This window comes from Telopea speciosissima, chromosome 8 (assembly GCF_018873765.1).
Source record: "Telopea speciosissima isolate NSW1024214 ecotype Mountain lineage chromosome 8, Tspe_v1, whole genome shotgun sequence".
Classification (NCBI taxonomy): Eukaryota; Viridiplantae; Streptophyta; class Magnoliopsida; order Proteales; family Proteaceae; genus Telopea; species Telopea speciosissima.
This window is the reverse complement of record NC_057923.1, coordinates 20,458,373-20,478,011: the sequence shown is the minus strand read 5'-3', so window position 1 is coordinate 20,478,011 and position 19,639 is coordinate 20,458,373. Positions and strand designations below refer to the sequence as shown.

General features: G+C 37.3%; 1 protein-coding gene across 6 annotated transcripts in view; it reads right to left on the bottom strand.

Annotated features, from left to right (window-relative positions):
• LOC122671235 (probable plastidic glucose transporter 2) overlaps positions 1-19,639 on the bottom strand; it is a 39,325-nt gene that overhangs the window by 4,838 nt on the left and 14,848 nt on the right. For 2 of the 6 annotated variants that reach the window (XM_043868350.1, XM_043868356.1), the window contains exons 13-14: positions 19,271-19,457; positions 18,854-19,124 (exon numbers count right to left, since the gene is read on the bottom strand). In XM_043868350.1, coding sequence (XP_043724285.1) covers positions 19,275-19,457 — 183 coding nt within the window. In that variant the 3' untranslated portion in view covers positions 18,854-19,124; positions 19,271-19,274. Of the gene's footprint in view, positions 1-12,090; positions 12,098-12,397; positions 12,410-14,945; positions 14,953-17,720; positions 17,744-18,853; positions 19,128-19,270; positions 19,458-19,639 lie in introns of those variants that run through there. The other 4 variants (XM_043868351.1, XM_043868354.1, XM_043868353.1 and 1 more) reach the window with 4 other exon arrangements.

Here is a 19,639-nt window from a genome sequence, read left to right as displayed (position 1 = left end):
AGGAAGACAAATGGGAGAGCTCCAACATGTCCCATGTTGGCGGTGATACCTCATCACCTTCCGTTGCATATTAAAACCCTAAAATTTTGTGGTCACCAAAGAAACGAGAAACCCTAACCCTAACCCTAACCCTAGTGTGACATGTCATGTCTGTCTCTCTCCCTCCCCGTGACCTCTCATAACCCTAACCCTAAAAAGTAATTAAAGATGTTCCAAGTCTTCCCACTTTAGATTCCTTGTTTTGACCTTCCGCCATTTTTTACCGCCATCAAAATTCCCGGTAACGGTAGATCGGGAGAGATCGAGAGAGAGATTCCGAGAGGGAGCAGATGAGATGTCATATACAACCAAAATATGTAAATGTGTAAGCATCTTAGCTGGCACTTCTTAATAGAATAATTGGTGTTTAATGGGAACTTTACTCACTGTAATCACAGTCAATAAAGTAAATTATGGAGATTTAATCCCCCTTTACTCCTTTGTAATTAGTTCTTTTTTTTAATACCCAAGTAATTAGCGGTTTTCGTGTTTAAGTAATATAATAAAAGGGTAAGAGATCTCTACACAAAGGTCTCGGACAATGGGTGAGCACGTCTAGGTATCTATTCAGGGAGCAGAGAAGTTCTGTTACAGTGCCTTGTGAGAAGGCATAGAAAACAACATCAAATAGAGATCTTTTTCCCATATAATAAATAGGATGGTAATAATAATATAAAAAAAGTAAATATTTTCTTAAAAAGGAGCAGTATTAGTAGTAGTAATAAATTAGGAATATCCAGTAATATTTAAAATTAGACTAGCTTTAGGTTAATTTCAACTCTCACCATTGCCCATACATATATGTTGATATTGGACCCTACCAAGCACTGCAATTTTTTCAGAGAGAGAGAGAGGTGAAATAGTAAACAGTGAGACGTACATATATGGATAGTGGTCCCATATTGAAGCTGTCAAAGAAGTCTAATAAGATTGATGATGCTAGCCACCAAATGGCAACTTATAAACAAAACTGTAAAGCACTGGAGCTAATTAACATGATTACTAAAATTAAAGATTGAATTAAGTTCCTCATCTCACCTAACTATTACCTAATTACTATATATATCAGTTAGTTAGGGTTTGGGTTTGGGTTTGGGTTTTATTGTGGAGACCCTACAACATATTTCATTTTAGTGGTGGACCAATAGCTAGGGGCTGACCCATTGATGATGCATGGCATATATAGTTGCTTTTTTGGGTCCGGCCAGTAGTATGGTAATATGTCAGCTAGATGCTATGCTAGCCAGCCGAATGGCAGAGCGTATCAGTACTACTCCAAACCATATATATATATTCTTGTGGGAATTAATGTGTATTCCAATTAAATTTTTTTAAAAAGAAGATTATTCCCTAACACTTTTAAGGTAGTGAGGTTTTAAGTCTTTAACCAGTTTAGTTACTCTCTTCCCTTGTTAATCCTTATAAGTTCACTTACTTTTTCTAAAAAAAAAAAGCAGCAAGAAATAAAGCCAATGGCTTTGACCCCCCCCCCCTTCCCCATTTAACTGCCACAACAAAAGAGAGAGAGAGAGAGAGAGAGAGAGAGAAATGTGAAGAATCTTTGTATTTGGTGTGGTGATATTTGGCATTGATTCTTTGTTTTGATTTTACACTGGACCTCAGGCCTTAATGGGTTTGGTTTAGTGTCTGCAGGTAGAAGATGATGAGAAAGAAGTTAATTAATTAATAAGCAATATATGTATGTATGTTTTTGTTTTATCTTTAATTTTCGATCAGATTATTTAAAGTGAAATTAATTAAAACTTAATTAAAGCATCATTATATATAAGTAGTACGTCCTGCTCCTGCCCGTGTAAACCCTGGACACCTAAGACTAGACGACAGACCCCACGAAAATATAGGAAAGTTTGCTCTTTTATAATTACTGATTGATAAAGTGGAATAGATAGATAGATAGATAGATAGATGAAATTAGCAAGCTAGATCTGCATTAATTACATGGTAATGCCTGCAGATGGTTCCTTCTACCTCCTGTTGTTCATCGATCAAGCGGCCAAAGTAGCTAGTAGGGCACACACATCACTATATATAGAGCTGAGGTTGCACAACATCCAGGGAACACAAACAGATATTAAAACAGATCCAGAGATCGATCTAGAAACAGAAACAGAAACAGCTATGCATGGTGTTCAGGAAATAATAACCATTAGTGGGCGGTGGGTCATGGGTTGACAAAATTTCTAATCGATCTATATATGAACAATGGGGATTTATTACTCACACAGCAGGCCAGTAGTTAGTCACTTAGTCCTGGCCGGTGATGAGCTTAATTAATTAATTTCTCGCTCTCCTCCATCCACAACAAGTACAAATATAATCAATCATTCTAGCTAGCTGAAGGTGGTGATAAGTTCATCAGCTCCCATTTTGTTTCTTTCAATTAGATATTAACTTTGCCGGTATATATACCCACTTCTTGAAGATGATGAGGATGATGACGATGACGTTCGATCTCTTTCAGTCTTCATAAGACTTAGGGAGTTCGGCATTCAAAAGTTATGAATTGAATGTGATTCGGAGGTGATAGTGATTGTCAAAGAAATATTCATCTTCCGTGGTTTGTGTTATCTCAAAATTGGTATTTCCTTCAGCCTTTTTTGTCTTCTATTTCATGGAAGATTTTCATGTTTTAGGGAAACTAATCTGATAGCGGATTTTCTTTTGGGTAAAAAAGACTGCCAAAAGAGGGGTTAGGGATGCCAGCTAAATATCAATTCTTTGGATAATTTTGTGTATTTGGAGCTGTTTCTTTTTTCTTTTTTTTTTGTTTGGTTTTTTTCTCTTAATGCATTCTTTACGATCTCCTAGAAAGAAAGAAGAAAAAAAAGAAAAAGAAAAAGAAAATGATAATGCTCTTGAAAATGATAATATGTTTCCAGCAAGAGATCATTCTCCATGATCAGATAATGCAGCTTTTCCTGTAAGGATCGAAGAGATAATAAAAAAAACTAACAATTTGAAACTCCACTACTTGTACTACTCTACTAAATTATTCAGGTCAGATATATATATTAGCTCATCAAATTAAGCACTTCTTCTAATATATATATACATATATTCTCTTCAATTTATCAAAATAATAATAATAATAATCTAATTCTCTTCAACACCATACGTTTCTAACCTGATAATTAATAAAATAGCCGGTCACTCACTTTCCTTCTTATTTACTTCCATATCCATCCATATATATATATGGATGGAGTTTGTCTAAACCATTGAAAATTTCCACCGGCCCCCAAGATTAAATAATAAGTAAAGAGCTAAAAGACAAAACAGAGAGTAAACCTAGTAATTAAACGGGGACCAGATGGGAAATAGAACCCTTTAAATATATATAAAAGAAAGAAGAAACAAGGCCACAAAAAGAGAGGATATGGAAGCAGCACGGGAATCCAACATGGGGGTGTGTGACTGTAGAGAGAGAGAGAGAGAGAGAGAGAGAGAGAGAGAGAGAGAGAGAGATGAACCACATATTGAAGGTGAAGCCCCCACCTGCAGAGCAAGCTAAAGCTTGACAGAACAGGGGTAAGGCACACATTCTAAAGCTTGACAGAACAGGGGTAAGGCAGACATTGCCCATGGTGTTTTGTCTGAGCCACACAAACCGCTATAGACAGTGCGTTATAGAAGATCTGTATTGCCCAACTAGCCCATAGCTAGAAAAGGTGCCTCAGACTATATATATATATATATATAGGCTAGGCTAGGCTAGGCTAGGCTAAGCTAGGCTGGTTGCACAAGTAGGATTTCATTTCCAAATTAAAAGGATAGGATGGCATTTTTCTTAGATGGAATACCCAGAAGAAGGTAATGATGCCAATGACGTACAGTGGATTAACCACATACGATCCAGAAATTGCTTATAATTAATTATATAGTGAGGGGATTGCATGGAAAAATATCACTTCAATTTGTCTGTCTGTCAATTTCCTCAATTCCTTTTAATAGAGGGAGATGAACCCCACCCCGGGCAGTGTGTTCAAACAGGGGGTAAGGTAGTCATTTCTATCCCCCTATTAGATGGAATTGAAGAAATTGAGGGACAGGCAAATTGAGGGGATAAAGATCCGAGATTGCATGCATGGTGAAATTGTTTATTGGAAAGAGGAAATTCAATTCCTCCGGCCACTTAATTATGGATTAATGTCTCTAGTTAATTTTTTTTTTTATGAAAGAGTTGGTTAAAGGAAAGGAAAGGAAAGGAAGCACATTGACCCTGTATATAATATAGAAATGGGGACATAAACAATACTTAATACTTTGGTAAGCTTATTTTAATGCCGGTTAGGTACTTAGGTGGGGTTTTGTATTCCTACCTTTATAAACTACTGCTTCATATATATAAGCCACGTTCAAAAAGTTCTCTCCTCCATGCCATTAGAGGGAAAAGTGAAGTGGCATCAGGGGGTTAATAATCCATTAATTTCCAATAACCCACCTTAATTACTGCCAGCTACTTGTTTACTTATGCGGTGAGACTTCAAAGTATCTGTAACAAAGAATGATGAGACCAACTCTAAGACTAGTACTTAACCACCACAGAATTGTTGGATTGGCTAAATCGAGTTTACAACATAAGAGTACGTACTAGAGAAGATGCATGTCGAGGCTTAATTTCCCTAAAATCTCAACTTACTTATTAATCAAAGAAATTCACACAGAACTCTTTGAAACACTTCCCAGAACTCTTTAGTGTTTTTTGAAAATTCACTTAGCACAAGATCTTTTGCTTAGTTTTGCCATGAGATTAAAGGAATGATTCACTTTGGCTTTCTTATAAAGTTTTAACAAACAGAAAAGATAAATAGAAAGGAAATGGTATTATTGGAGAAAATTTTAATTAAAAAAACACTGATCGAGCTTAAACATATATGCTTAAGATTGTGAATTAATTAATGTGCTTAATTAATTATGATGGGTTAATTTCCCAGATAAAGTCTACGGGTGTCATAGTGTAGTGTTGTGATTAAGTCCCAGTTTTAGTCATTAAGTGGTACATGATCATGGCTTATAATTATGTAGTGAGCGGATTGCTGAACCCTAATACACAAGAGAAAAAAAAACCACTCCATGACTATCTCAGAAGAAGAAGAAGAAGAAGAAGCTCACCGGCCCAGTTGGGTCAGGTGGGTTTAGGCTCTCTAATTAATTAGTTTAGAGCCTCCTTTGGCTCTGCATGGGTTCTGCAGTAAGAAATTAAGGAGGAGCATTATACATAAAAGTTAAAAGAACCCTCCGCAGATATATCATACATAGGCAGGTAGTGGTGCCTGGTGGTGGTGGTGTACGTACTACGTAACGTGAGGGCCAAAACCAAGCATAAAAAAAGCCGGTACGACCGGCGTAGGAAACGGATCTATCACACTCTATTTATCTATCGTACGCGTTCGGCATTCCCACCGCACCTCCCTCCCTCCCTCCTCTTTCGGATCTTCATTTTCTTCACCCATCGTCCCTCAATTTCCCTCATCCCCTCATTTATCACATCTTCTAAATACTTTTCTTTAACTATTAAGGGTGTGAATTTTTTGAACTGAAAATTGTTTATCGAAATTAATTAATAATAATCGGTTACATACAGTTTCTTTGAATAGCTTAAATCACCAGTTTTAAACTATTTAAAAAACACTGAACCTGTTATATATATTTACTCCCTTCAAGAGAGAGAGAGAGAGTTCAAGCCTTAATTTTTTTGGGTGAGAAATACACTGTGGGGAGCAGAGGGGATGGAAGGAGCCGGGGGGGGGGGGGTCGGAGGATCTCGTCGCCGCAGCAACTACAGTTGGCTCCGCCAACGACGTCACCTCATTCAGTGCTGCCAATTCCTCAAGTTCGTGGAGACCACCACCAGCAATTGCTGAAAAATAACAAATCATTGGTTCCCCTCTTTAGAGAAGAGGGAGAGATAGAGAGAGTGGAAACCTTTCAATCCCCCCCCCCCCCAAACGTACTTGAGTGGTTGTGAGCCGCCTAGATGGCATCTATCATATGGGGACCCACTCATGGTGTATGCCATTGTTGGGGGGATGATGCCTTGTATTCCATTATTTGGCTTGTGGGTTGATTCCGAAAGGCCGTTAAGAAGTTGTAGGCCTTGAAGCCCGGAGGAATTAGTCTACTTGCACGTTAATCTACTGTTCTGGTGAGATTTCGCGAATCAACAGCTCTATGCACTGCTCTCGAGGAAAAAAAAATTAGGACTATATGGGAATTTTACCAAAATTCCTATATAGGGTTCCACAATAAATATGTAGAGAGGGTTCTTTCTCTGTAACGAAATTTTAGAGAAGTGTGAGGATGAGCGATTGTAACCCTATTCTCCATTGATAGTAAAACAAATCTCATCTCACCATGGACATAGGTAATCTTGTTGAACTACGTAAATCCTTGTGTTCATTGTATGATTGTTGCTTACGATTTCTATTCTTTTCTGCGTCGTGTTAGGATTCGTTTTCAACACCATCTAGGTGGCTCACACCCATTCTAGTACGTGAATAGGATCCCGCCTCAACTTATACTCAAGTCCCAACAGAGTTGGGATCCTATTCACATAGGAGAATGGGAGTGAGCCGCACAGATGGCATCCACCTCTAATGGGTCCCACATGGTGGAACTCATTCTCGTACCAACACCCCCAACCTCTCTTTCTCTCCCTCTCTCCCCTTCCTTCCTTCTTTCGGATTAAATATGTGGGACCTTTATATGACGCACCTTAGCCTCCGAAATGTACTTTCTTATTGTCTACTATTGGTTTGGTGTGTAAAATACCAATATTAACTGGCATTGTGTAGATCATTCGTCCAACTCTAAAATACTAGTTGAAAGTAGAAAATAGAGGCTTTGGTAGCTAAGATCAGATTAACGGCATATAACCAATTGTACGCTTTTGGTTTAAGATACCCCATTTGATACGGATTAAAGATCTTCTATTTCAGACCACAGAGATGAGCTTGTCTCAAAGGGACCAAAATCAATTAATCAAGTCGACTGGTAATCGTTTTTGGTTTGGTCACTTGGATTCGATTAATAATCTGTTCGATTTTAATTTTAAGTTTATTACATTTCAAACCGAATTGAACCAAACTGAATAACCCAAAACTGAACCGATTAACATCAATTACTCCACTTATTCTACAACGGTACATTGTACAACCCAAAGAACGTGATCAGTATCAAATTTTTGAGTTTGATAAAGGTGGGATTCAATCCCAAAGAATATGTATGGAAAGTGAAGGGTAATTCTCCAAAAAGAGTACAAGATTATTATTGGCCTAAACCTAGCAACGCAATGGGAAATTATCGTCTCAGGTTCCCTGTCCTCTAATAAGAGGGAGATAGATTCCACAAGGGCAGTGTGTTCGGCAGGAGATAAGATGGTCATTTTTACTCCACTATGAGAAGAACCATACGAACTGTACCAAGCAAGGAACCTGAGAGGCTAAAGATCCAGCACAATGGTAAAGATGGGATTCAATGATTTCTACTTATTATATATCCTATTTCAAAAGGAACTGGCCGTGGCCAAGAAATGAGTTTAACTTATTTGGATGTTCAGCTTAAATATTTTAGGAGCTGCACTATAGTGTTTTCCCTAAGACACCCTTTTTCTCAACGAACAATATATTCTGAGAATCTATTTTTAGCAGCGTTTGGTATATTTATCCTTATTTCTAAAGTCAAAATTTTAGTCACATGGTGGGATGATATGGTAATTTATAGATAGGTCTAGGGGTTGGGTTACCCACAAGTCAAATTTTAAGGGTTTAAGTCAATCAAATACCCTCTTATGTATTGGCATGCATTTTTATATTTTTGCAATCATTCAACAGCCGTCTATATAAAATGGTGTTAAATGGTTCGGTTCGTTTTGGTGCAAGTTTTTTAGATAAAATCAAAATCGATCCATTTAATAAATGGTTTCACATGTTAAAACCGAAACCATTTATAAACTGTTTATTTTTTTTTATTTTATTTATTCAAATAGCTATTTTTCGTTACATGTCTTTTAATTATTTTTTATTTATTAAAATGGAAGTATGAATTGAATTCTTAAATAATTTTTATTTGTACCATTACATATTTACTGATTATTTATTGTTACCATTAATGCTTAATTATTATCATTTATTACCAATATTTGTTTCGATTTAAATGGTTTTCTAAACAGTTTACTATTGGTTTAAATCATTTAACTAGATGGTCTCACTTTTAAACCAAAACCGAACCATTTATTAAACAACTTCACAATTTCAGTGTAAATGACTCATTTCGGTTTCGGTTTCGGTTTGATTTAAACACCCTTATCTATATATGCCCACACATTTTTTTGTGGTCCCTAGATTTTTAGGGCTTTATATGCCAACAGAACTTTCTGTAGCCCCTAGTTTTTAAGGCTTTATTTTGCCACTGAACGAGCTCTATTTAGGCTAAAGCTCAATGCATAGGCAAGAGACCATGAAGTCTACTTGTCTACAAAATTTGGTCTTCATCTGATCTGCTACATGTTGAAAATTTGGACTGTTTTAAAAATGTTTTCAAGTTGGTCCGGTAATTTAGCCATTTTTTAATTATATAAACAAGGTGGTAGAATGGCCATGTGGCCAAGATTGGAAGCACGTCCCACCTGATTTGTGCCATGTGGCACATGATTTAGAAAATTCTAATTGTATGGGCAGGTGGGATCCACTTTGGATTAGCTATCAAATTTGATGATTTAACTCCATCATATAACCCACTTATGTTAGATTGTTGGTTGGGTATTTTCATAACATAATTGAACTGTAGATGAGCTGCCATATATATACATGTTTTGGGAGCTGTGAGCTTAATTTGGACTTTAATTTTGGCCCAAATCTTTTTCACATAATCCAAACTCCTAGCCGTTTGTTATATTCACTTGATTTTGTACACCTCCACTATGATTCTTTAGGCAACTTTTGATTTAGTCTTGATTTGAGTAAAATCCACATAAAATAAAAAAAAATAATTCAGGTAATATCTTATTTTCTAAAACACAAATTTTGTTAAGGATTAACAACGCAGCAGAATACTGATACAAAACACAATAATTTACATTATTTACATGCGATGGGCTACATTCATGGTCGAACGATAAATTAGAGCTTTCACTATTATGATGAAAAAATTGCAAAACCCTAACATAGACGCCTTCTTCTAAGACCACTTCTATATATAGCGTTTTGACACAATATTACATTAGAGAAACAGAAACCCTAATCCCCAAAAATACAAAATTGTCCCCCAATATAATAACTCCTAAAAATTCTGGTTCAAAATGACCTTAGGGAAAAGTGAATAGTAGTTTCTGGATTAGATTGAGATCAGGCTTCAGCAATAATAGATTTTAACACAAAAATATTTATTTACGTGGCTTTTACCCTGGAAACGAATGGATCCATAATCATCAAACCCTTATTAATTACTGAGATCGTGGATATTGGAGGTGTAAATTTTATATGTAAGCAGATAAGCTAGATGTGCCAGTGATCATTAACTGTTCTTTCAGGTTCAAATCTTCGCTGATTAGGGTTTAGGGTTGCTGGGAAGATAAGGCGTGAAATTCCAAATTACAATCTAGTTGGATAGTAAAATATTGTCAAATTCCAAGTTGTTTGAGTTCCAATAAACCAAACACAACATAGTCAGCCATTTGTTGAAAATGTGATTCATTTGGACTTGGGTTTTGCAAGTGAAAATCCTCACAAAGGAGTATTACTATTTACTACTCCAATACCAATTCATAATGGGAAAATGAGAGTTGGTTGCAAAGGGGTCGAGACCAGTCTTGGTTTCAAAATGTTACACTTCACCTAAAACAGTTCAGATCGACCATTCACCATTGATCCTTTTGTGTTGCAAGCTGTGTGATCAGGACCCTAAGGTCCCGGCCTCCAACACATGAATATATAGGCATGTAGCCACAAACCCAAACCATGCTCTTTTATAATAATTTGATATGAACTCTATATATTAAGGGGCCATTCACTTTTTGAGGCAAAATAAAAAGACAGACACAAAAAGCGAGGGTATTATCGATGATTCGTCAAATAAGAAGGAGAAATATTTCGTTTTCATGATATGGAATGGCATATCATGCTACCGGTTACCTAGTTGGTGGATTAGGGAACTTTCTTCCTAAAAATAATAAGGGAATCAATGTTATGTGGCCCTCATTGCAACTTATACACGATGAACATCTACGGGCAAAAAATCAAAACAAGTGTTATCCAACGGCTCTTCTCTTTCTTTTGTTGGTACCATGGATCCAAAATAGGAATTGAAACAAAACAATTAGTTCAGACTAGCCTATTGATAATTAGGGAAAGGGTTTCCTATGACACAGTGTGGAGAAGTATCTACAAGCCACACCAATGGCAATGCAAAGAACAGTATCATTCACATGGGGTCCACATGATTGGAGGAGAAGAGAGAAAATAAAAAAGAACCCCATGTGAGAGAAAAATAGTATTTTGATGTCATGGCCATCCTTTTTCTGTTATGTGTATCTTGGATTTTTGTACCAATTTAGAAGATTGAACCGTTCTGACATTTTTTATTGCAACTCGAATGAGATTTATTATTTGTGAGGTATGTGATGGTAGCGAAGTCCAACCCAATGGATCGACCCGACTTGGAGGAGTATTTAGTTTTATCGTCTTGTTGTGTAAGTAAGTAAAACAAGTGAGTTTGGGGTTTTCAAGTTAGGACTTTCTGAGGAGAGTTCTTGCTGCAACTTTTGGTGTTCTTGAGAGATCTCCACTGTACTTTTCTTCCATTACATAGTGAATCATTTTCAGTTTCGCCCGTGGATGTAGCACATCATATTGTTGTGTGAACCATGTTAAATTTCTGTGTCATTTTTTATCTGTTTTGTTTCTTAATGTTTCGTGATATTTGCGTTAACATTTTTCTTAACAAATACTAGTTTGTTTTTTTTTTTTTAATTAAACATATGATATCTAGAGAATGATCTAAATTCCCCATGAGTCTTTTGTACTCAATTTCAGTGATATATCCTTTTTTGTGTTTTGAAATGCTACCTTGTGTTAGCCATTCAGAAATCATTTATTGTCTTTTTTTCTACTCTTTATTCTATCATTTGATGTTAATGTCAAATTGTTTTTGTTTCATAACCTACTATGCGGCAAATATTTGGACCAACTAGAAGGCCTACTGCAATAAATTATAAAGATGTATTAACTATCAAAAGATCTCGAGCTAGGGTCTATAGGTATATTATTCCATTTGTTTGAGATTCATTATCGATCCTACCCATTTAAAAGTGGGTACATCTTGTGTTTTTTTTTTGGGTAAAGGAAGTGAAAATTTATAATCTTTTTTTGATATATTGCCCCATGAGTTATTTAATACAGGTGTAATTACGTATCTTCAAAATAATTTGGAAGTAACTTATTATTATGTCATTATTAAAAACTGCATATTTCTCAAATAGACATGTGAAATAATAGGATTTATCCTCGATGAAAGGGAAAAAAATGTAGAATACTAAAAGGATTGAAAAAATAAGGTTACTTTTTTTTTTTTTTTTTTTTTTTTTGCTAACAAAGGTATCTAGGCCTTCGGCCTGACTATTCCCCCCGGTCCGTGCGAGCCCAACAGTCACAGGACCGGATCATTTAAGGATTTAAGTGGAAAGCCAATTAAATCCAAGGTGAGTGGCCCCAAGCAGATAAGAGGAGTCAAAGTGTCAAACATAAGTCACCTGTCGATTTAGACCAACGCCCATGCCAACTCTGCTAATCCCCTTGGGGTGTTTTTTTCACCAATCTTATTTACAAGTTACAACTTACAACAAGATTTTCTCTTCAAAATTAGGGTAGCAGCCAAACAAAATAATTAGACTTCTCACTCCCTCTTACAAAAACAATCCGGTAGACACCTGCTTGGGCTTTTTTCTCTTTCAAATTGTTATCCCATTGAATCATTAAATGCATTAAATTTTTTTCATATTTCCAAATTATTCATTGTTTGATATTCTCTTATTACTTAAAAAACCAAATTCAACGAGATAATTATCCCCATCTTTTCCAACATAATTGTATGAATTAGAGGGAAGTGAAAATTTACAAACCTAAAAGAAAACTTTGATGATCATTGTCCAAAATAATTGTATAAAAAATTACTAAATTTTCTTATCATATTTATTAATGATGCTTTTTTATGTAACTTTTATTTTACTTTTCAAATCCAAGGGATTTAGATGGAATGTTAAACAAATTTTTATAACCAAGTGATTTTTTTTTATTCCCTTTTGGAGGGAGTAATTCTATGGAATAGAATGACACACTGCATTTCTCCACCTCCACTTCCTTCTGCTACAAAGTGAAAAATCGTCCACAACACTCGATCGCGAGAAACCGACAACCATGTTCTCCATCTCCGTCCCCAATCAAGTATTGGGGAACAATAGCGCCTTTCAAAAGAAACATGGAGAGGTGTCAACAATTTCCTTCTTCCACATTTTTTATAGAATTAGTGACAAGAATCCTTGAAAAGTATCTTCTAATGATTTTGAAAATGAATTTCCCACAAAAGAAATATTTGCCTCCAAATAGATGTGCATGGTTGAAAATTAAAGGAAAACCTTTCCCAATACTTGGGGACAATTTCTTAGATTTACGAGATAAGAAAAAGAATTACAAAACAAGTAAGTTTGACTTTGTTTTACATTTACTTATGTTGTAAACATAATTGTTTTGTAATTTTTTTCTTATCTCGTAGATCTAGGAAATTGGCGCTATTTTTTTTTGTTAAAAGGGAGCTTGTATTAATAGAAGTTAATTGTGAAGTTACATCCTAAAATATTTCATTCCATTGGCATCATTTTGGAGTAGGGTCTCTGGAAGACTATCCATACAAAAATGAGATTATTGAACAAACTGCAAAAACCCGGCCAAAAAAATAAGTTGTTCTCCTTCACACGAGTTGCAATCAAACTAAAGAACGCAAAGTGATTGAAAGATGCCCAATCCAATATCGCCCTATTAGAGATATATTAGGAATATTAGTATTAGAATAAGAGAAGGATCTTCCATCCTTATCTCAATAACACTTTAAGTAAGTAGTTTAGTTATATTAGGAATGAAATTCATAATCTTATGCAATCTTCAATGTATCTCTCTCAATCTTTCATAAATGGTAAATATCATATTGTAATCCTTTTATATTTGGAATGTGTATTATAAGTGATTGAGTTTCCAACATGTGGATTCCATCACCCATATTTACACCTACTATTATAGGTAAGTAGTATCTCTTACATTAGGTAAGTAGTTTCTCTTAGGCCTATATATATGAGGCCCCGTCTTTATATTCATCAAGGCATTCAATAATAATGAAGATCAGTTTAGCATTGTTCTCCTTCCATGTTCCATAATTTATAAGTCCTAATATGGTATCAGAGAGCCTCTAGCTCCACCAAGCAAGAGATACATTTTTTTTCCCCCCTTTCATCATCAGTAAGCACTCTATACACTGGTTTTTCCTTCAAGGCTCCACTGAGCAAGTACACGATCCACCATGCTTCCCTCTCTAGTTGTCGTTTCTTTTTTTTATGATTTTCAATATTCCTAATATATCTCTAATACGCCCTACGCTTACCAGGGTCGTTGATATCCTTGGTATTCCAAGCTCTAAACTTCATTTAGATTTTGCAGAGGTAGAGCGCTATAATGGGTTGCTCCGTCCCGGGCTACGATCACGCTCGCGAGGAGCCATTAAAGTGTCCTCACCTACTTCATCCACACTTTCAATAGTTTTCATGCCTTGCAAGGCTACGAATCTATTACCACTAGCAAACTTGGGCTCTTGTAATGGGGCCAAAGCTTGCACACAGAGTTGCAACGGTTAGGTTGATTTCCAACTGTAATGGAATCGAGTTGGTTTGATTCCTTTGAACCAAAGTAACTAATCGCATCAAAGGGAACCAAGTTGGTTTGTTCCTTGTCAAGTTTACGATTATTAACTGACATCAAACCTTTTCCACGTTCTCCATTTTGTCCCATAGTTCTAGGAGTAACCTCTTGTCTAGTGTTGATCTCCTTTGCCACATCTTCAATTAACTACTGGGTTGTTTTTTTCCACCATACGAAATAGTAGTAATCTTTCCTCCTGGTTTGCCAGCTGTGGCCTCGACCTCCATCTTTGCAGTTACAGCAGTTACCTCTTGGCCAGCACTAGTGGTAGAGGCTTTGGCAAGCAGCGGCACTTGCGGTTTTGTGCCTCCTGGGCTGTTGAATTCTGGTGATAGTGAGCGCTTCCCACGAGGCCTGCGCCTATTTTGAGTTTTCCAAGGTCCCTCAACTTGCATTGCATCTTAGGGTAGAGCAACAGAACTAGGTGCCTAACTCGCGTTTAATACAGAACAAGCCTTGTCTCCATGTCCAAAGATTTTACAAGTGTTGCAGATTGGGGGTACCCAATCGTACTCCACTAGCTGCTCCAAAACCTTCCCATCCTCCAGAACAATAGGTATAATTGAGGGTAACCCGTCTGAAGCTTTGATCCAGACGTAAAACCTTGCAAAAGAGAGACGTTTACGCTGTGAAGTCCTTCGATCGGCACAAATGGGTTGCCCTAAGACACTAGCAATATGTCCCAAAGAACGGGTCCCCCAAAAATGGAGATTAAGGCCGTAAAGTCTAACCCACAACGACAATTCTGTCTCCTCTTTTTTAGAGAGAGAAATCTCAGGTGACCATGGCCTTAGAATCAAGGGACAGGTACCCAAGATCCAAGGACCCTCATCCAGAACTTGCCGACTCAATTCCGTACCTTGGAAGTTGAGGATAAAGATTCCACTTTCAAGCTCAAAAACTTCAACTTTGCTAACATGACTTCACTTCTCCTTCACAAACCTTTTCATGGACGAGAAAGATGATTTGGGACCGAAAACATACCCAACCAATGCAGACTCCCATTCATCCTTTTCCTCTGCCAAATCTTCTACACTACAAAGTGCAACCTTCTTCCCATCAATCACCGAAGGTTCAAAGAAGGAGATTTCATCCGCCCCATCCTTAATCTGCTCTCCAGGAAAAAGACTAACCCACGACCGCTAAGGTTCACTCCTCTGACCATTATCACTTATAACAATGGGGAGGAACTAGCGTCATGAACCACCAGTGTAGAAGTCTTGGTGACCATGAACAACTTGAATCAAAACCAAAACAAACTTTCTTCAGTAAGAGATCCTGTGTAAAATTGGCGCTACTTTTAAACACTATTGTAGGGAAAACCTTTTCCTCTTCTCTCTCATCTTTCTGTTTCCACACATCTGCCCAGGGAGGGGCTCCCGCTCGATAGTTTGAGGCTCAATAACATGGTTTTGATTTCTCTTAGAGGCACTCAACCTCTAAGCACATTAAAGAGCCACCAATTAAAGGGTATGAATTAATATTAAAAGGGTAATTTTTAATCTATAATATTCATTTCTCTGAATTTCATCCTATATTGTCATGTTTTTCAATGTTGGTCAATACAGATATGGTATCGATTCCGGAACTAGCCGATACCCATTCTGATACCGTGAGCTAAAACCCTCCCCTCCTCTCCCAAAAGAGGGAAATTTTGATGTAGCGCAGCAGTTTTTTTTTTGTTGGGGAATTGGAGTGGGGGGGGGGAGATTCCTAAACTAGATGAGGAATATGAGGTCTTAAACTCGAAAACTCCAAGGGGCTAGGTTCAATTGCACTAGCCTCTAGCCAACTGCATAGATGTTGTCTTGCTTCAAAGACTGAATTGACCTTTTTATCTCCATCTAGGTGGGAAAGTTTTTCCAAACTGCCAAGTTGAAATGGAATCTCTCGCCTTTTCTTAGTGTGATGTGACAATTCCAACTTTTGAGTATTTGAAAAGGGGGAGGGTTCCCTGAAGCGCCAGTGTGCAGTTTCATACCTTGGAGGAGGTTTATTATGGGAAAACACTAAACTAGGGAGGGTATATGAAACAATTTATAGGGGATGATGCTACAATAATTTCAGTCTTATGAGAGTTGCCCGCCTGAAATTTTGAATTAATTAAATTGACATTGTACAAATCTTTTATCCATTTAAAACAAATCTCCTTGGACCATGACTTAGCACTAAGGGCAAGGAGTGAAAATTTTTGTTTAAAATTAGATGATGTTGTTTCTTTCTAGTTCTTATAATGAAATATTTTATTTTTCATAAAACAATTCAATAATATATCATCTCATGCATTGATATACTGTCCCATTAGCGCCCCCCCCCCTTTTTTTTTTGGGACTATCAAGGGCCATAGGTCCACTATATCTAAGAGGGAAGGCTAAGACAAGCCGACGAAACCTACACTACCAAGGGGGAGGGGAGAAGGGGTGCCATTTAATGGCAATAATCTGACCAAGAGAGTCAATCAAATGACCTCCTGAGGGACATGCACTTCAACTGGCAAGCCACAACCAACCGAGCAACCGATTGTTCACCATTAGCCGAACCTTATCCATAATTAAATATTTCAAATTTTCATTTTGCCACTTGGCAAACTTCATTTGGATTGAAAATTTGGCATGTGAATAGAGAACCTAGGGTGTAGATTGATGCAATAGTGTTGTCCTAGCGAGATAGACATGGATGGATCTGGAAACCTAGACTAAAGTAGAACTGACCCAACCTGGGTTTTTGGACCAATGGTTGGTAGGGATTTATATCTAATGGGGGATAATTATATACGGTTGCTCCATTGTGCAAAGGACGGACCTTGGCACAACCATAAGATTGCTCCATTGTGACTTAATGGTCGCAGGTCAAGTTGGGAAAAAGCCTCTCCACGTCACCGGGGGGTAAGGCTACGCACATTATGACCCTCCCCAAACCCCACAATGGCTAGAGTGTCGTGCACTAGGTATACCTTTTTTTTGTGGGGGGGGGTAAATGGCAAGAGCCTCATGCACTGGGTACACCTTTTTTGGGGGATAATTATGTAAATTTCTATTTTATTATATTGGGGTAGACCTCGTAGGAAAACAGAAGAGAATTTGAGTAATTTAGTTTCAGTTTTACAGTCCAATCATGAATCAATCTTGATTTTCTTTAAATGTTGAGATGTATCCATCGATTTTCTAGAATTGAATGGAATGAGATTGAGTAGTGTGTTTTAACGATGGTGAGTGTTTGCATGTTCTACTGGTCCAGTTGATCAACGATTGTTATCCACCGTTTACCTCTTGTCGTCTTCTTCGTCGTAGGTACAATCTTCCTTTCTCCCTTCATTTGCTTCTTCCCCCCGACCTTCACTAATCTTCAATATTTCTTCTCCTTATTATTTCTTATTATGGAGAGGGTTCTTGAGCAACCGGCATAAAAGGAGCACACTACTAAGGTATAGTAAAATGTTATTATATGTTTAAGAGCAGCAAAATCATTTCATGTGAAGAGGAGAGAGAGAGAGAGACTTAAAGATGCTAGTGTACCCTACCCTAGTGACTCTGAGAACCTTTTTCCTATATCTTATTAAGGTAGGGAATCACTGCCAAATAGGTGGCTCCAGCGACCAAACACAGGGAGAATGAAATCACCACCCCACCCCCGTAAACCCACCCTTGTTAGATGCCTGAGCACATAGCCCCCTGCATTGGTACCAGGCAGCCCTTTATTGACTTTAATCTCAATCTCTCTCCTACTTTTCTCTTTCTCTCTCAGATTTTAGAGGTTTGTACAGAAACCTGGGATGATTCAAACCCTAGAGTTTCATCCCCAATTGACCCTCCTGTAGAGAGATCTCTTCCTGAAACCAGGGCTGAACATGCAGCTCCCGCCTGGCAGTGATTGCAGATATTTTATTGGGTACCCTACCTCCTGATTTGGGTGTTGGTTGAGTGGAATTCCTGAGGTCTAATAGTTTCTGAACTCCCTCTGATATTTCAAATTTTTTTTTCCGTTGGCTATTCTGAATTCTTATGTAGTGGGGCAGGATACTGTTCATTAAATGACAAATATGCCCCGGATTACTAAAAGTGGTCCTATCTAATTTTACATCCTGGTTGCGGCACACAACTCCTGTATCTAAACACAGGGCCTTGCAAAATGACTACAGCATCCTCAGTTTTTCGCCTTTCCATGGGCATATGGCAGCCATTTCGTACAGCCCTGTGTCTAAGCACAGGGGCCGCACATGACCAGATACTCTTTTCCCCTTTATATAATCATCTTCTAATCCTTTAATTATTTATTTCCATACATTTTCAATGTATATTGCAGAATTATCCCCTAATTACTAATTCAGTTCCATTTGAAGTCCTTAAGTAGTTTATCTTCTTTTGTTGATCTTGAGTTTCAAGTTACAGAATTGTCTTCAACCATTTAATTTGAGTTGTTTATCACTTGTGAACGCATAGCGACACATAATCCGGGTTTCAGGACCCGTATTCACATCATAATTTATAGATACTAGAGAAACCTACAAAAGCTTTCCCACATGAGCTGCCCAGAAAAACTCTTCAGTCTTCACAATCCACTGTACATACAAGCAATGATTCTATGAAAGTCACTAATGACAAATCCATTTTATTCTTCAGGGCCATTGAACATAACAAAAGGAAGATGAAATCAATTAAGGAGAAAGTTTTCCTCTATTGTGTGTGGTGGAATAGTACATTCATGTAGGGTCATAAATACACCCCCCCCCCAACCCCACTCAACAAGTGTACAAAGTTGATAATACCTCCACTGTTCCCCGGTACCCTCTGCACACCATCCAAACCCCTCGTGACCGTGGGTGATGGGAAAATGATTCCATCTATTAATACTATGTTAAGATGGAAGGTTGCAATGACATCATGTTGCTCTCCAACATATTCCCACAAAAAACCTCTCTAGAATTTACACCAGCCCAACCCATTCACTTATCACCTAATTAACAAATAGCTTAGCAGCAAACTTGTCTCCTCCGCCAAAATCTGTGAATATATTATCACCTGGACTAATTTAAACAAAGATAGCAATTCAAACAGACCAGGCTAAAACGGACATGAGAATCCCATTTCAAAAATGTCCATCTGATCCCTGCAGATAACAAAATCCATTAATAAACAAAGAAAGGTAAGGTTCATTCAATCACCATATGAATGAAAGTAGACCCCATGACTCTGTTTAATAGAATTATTCATCACGCAGACTGAAAGAGAAAAGTATTTGCAAGAGGAATAAAATACCTTAGTCTTGTGGAAGAAGTGTTATCTCAATTTCTTGGAGTGATTTTCCTTTGGTTTCCATAACATTCCTCTTCACAAAAACCACAGCCATCAAACAAAAAGTGGCAAAGATTGAGTACAAAAATTGTGGCCCAAGTACTTCCAGCAAACGCAAGAACAGTAATCCCACAAAGAAATTTAAAACCTGAAAATGGAGGCACAAAAAGTCTATTAGAAATAAGGCATCTTAAAGTTCATAAGTTGAAGCAACAGAACATAAACCAATAACCAGCCAATACTAAGACTTGAAGAAGAAAAGATGGGGAGAATCATTGAATCATGATAGACTCAGCTTGAGAGAGAACGTGCTCAGTCTGTGATGCAGGC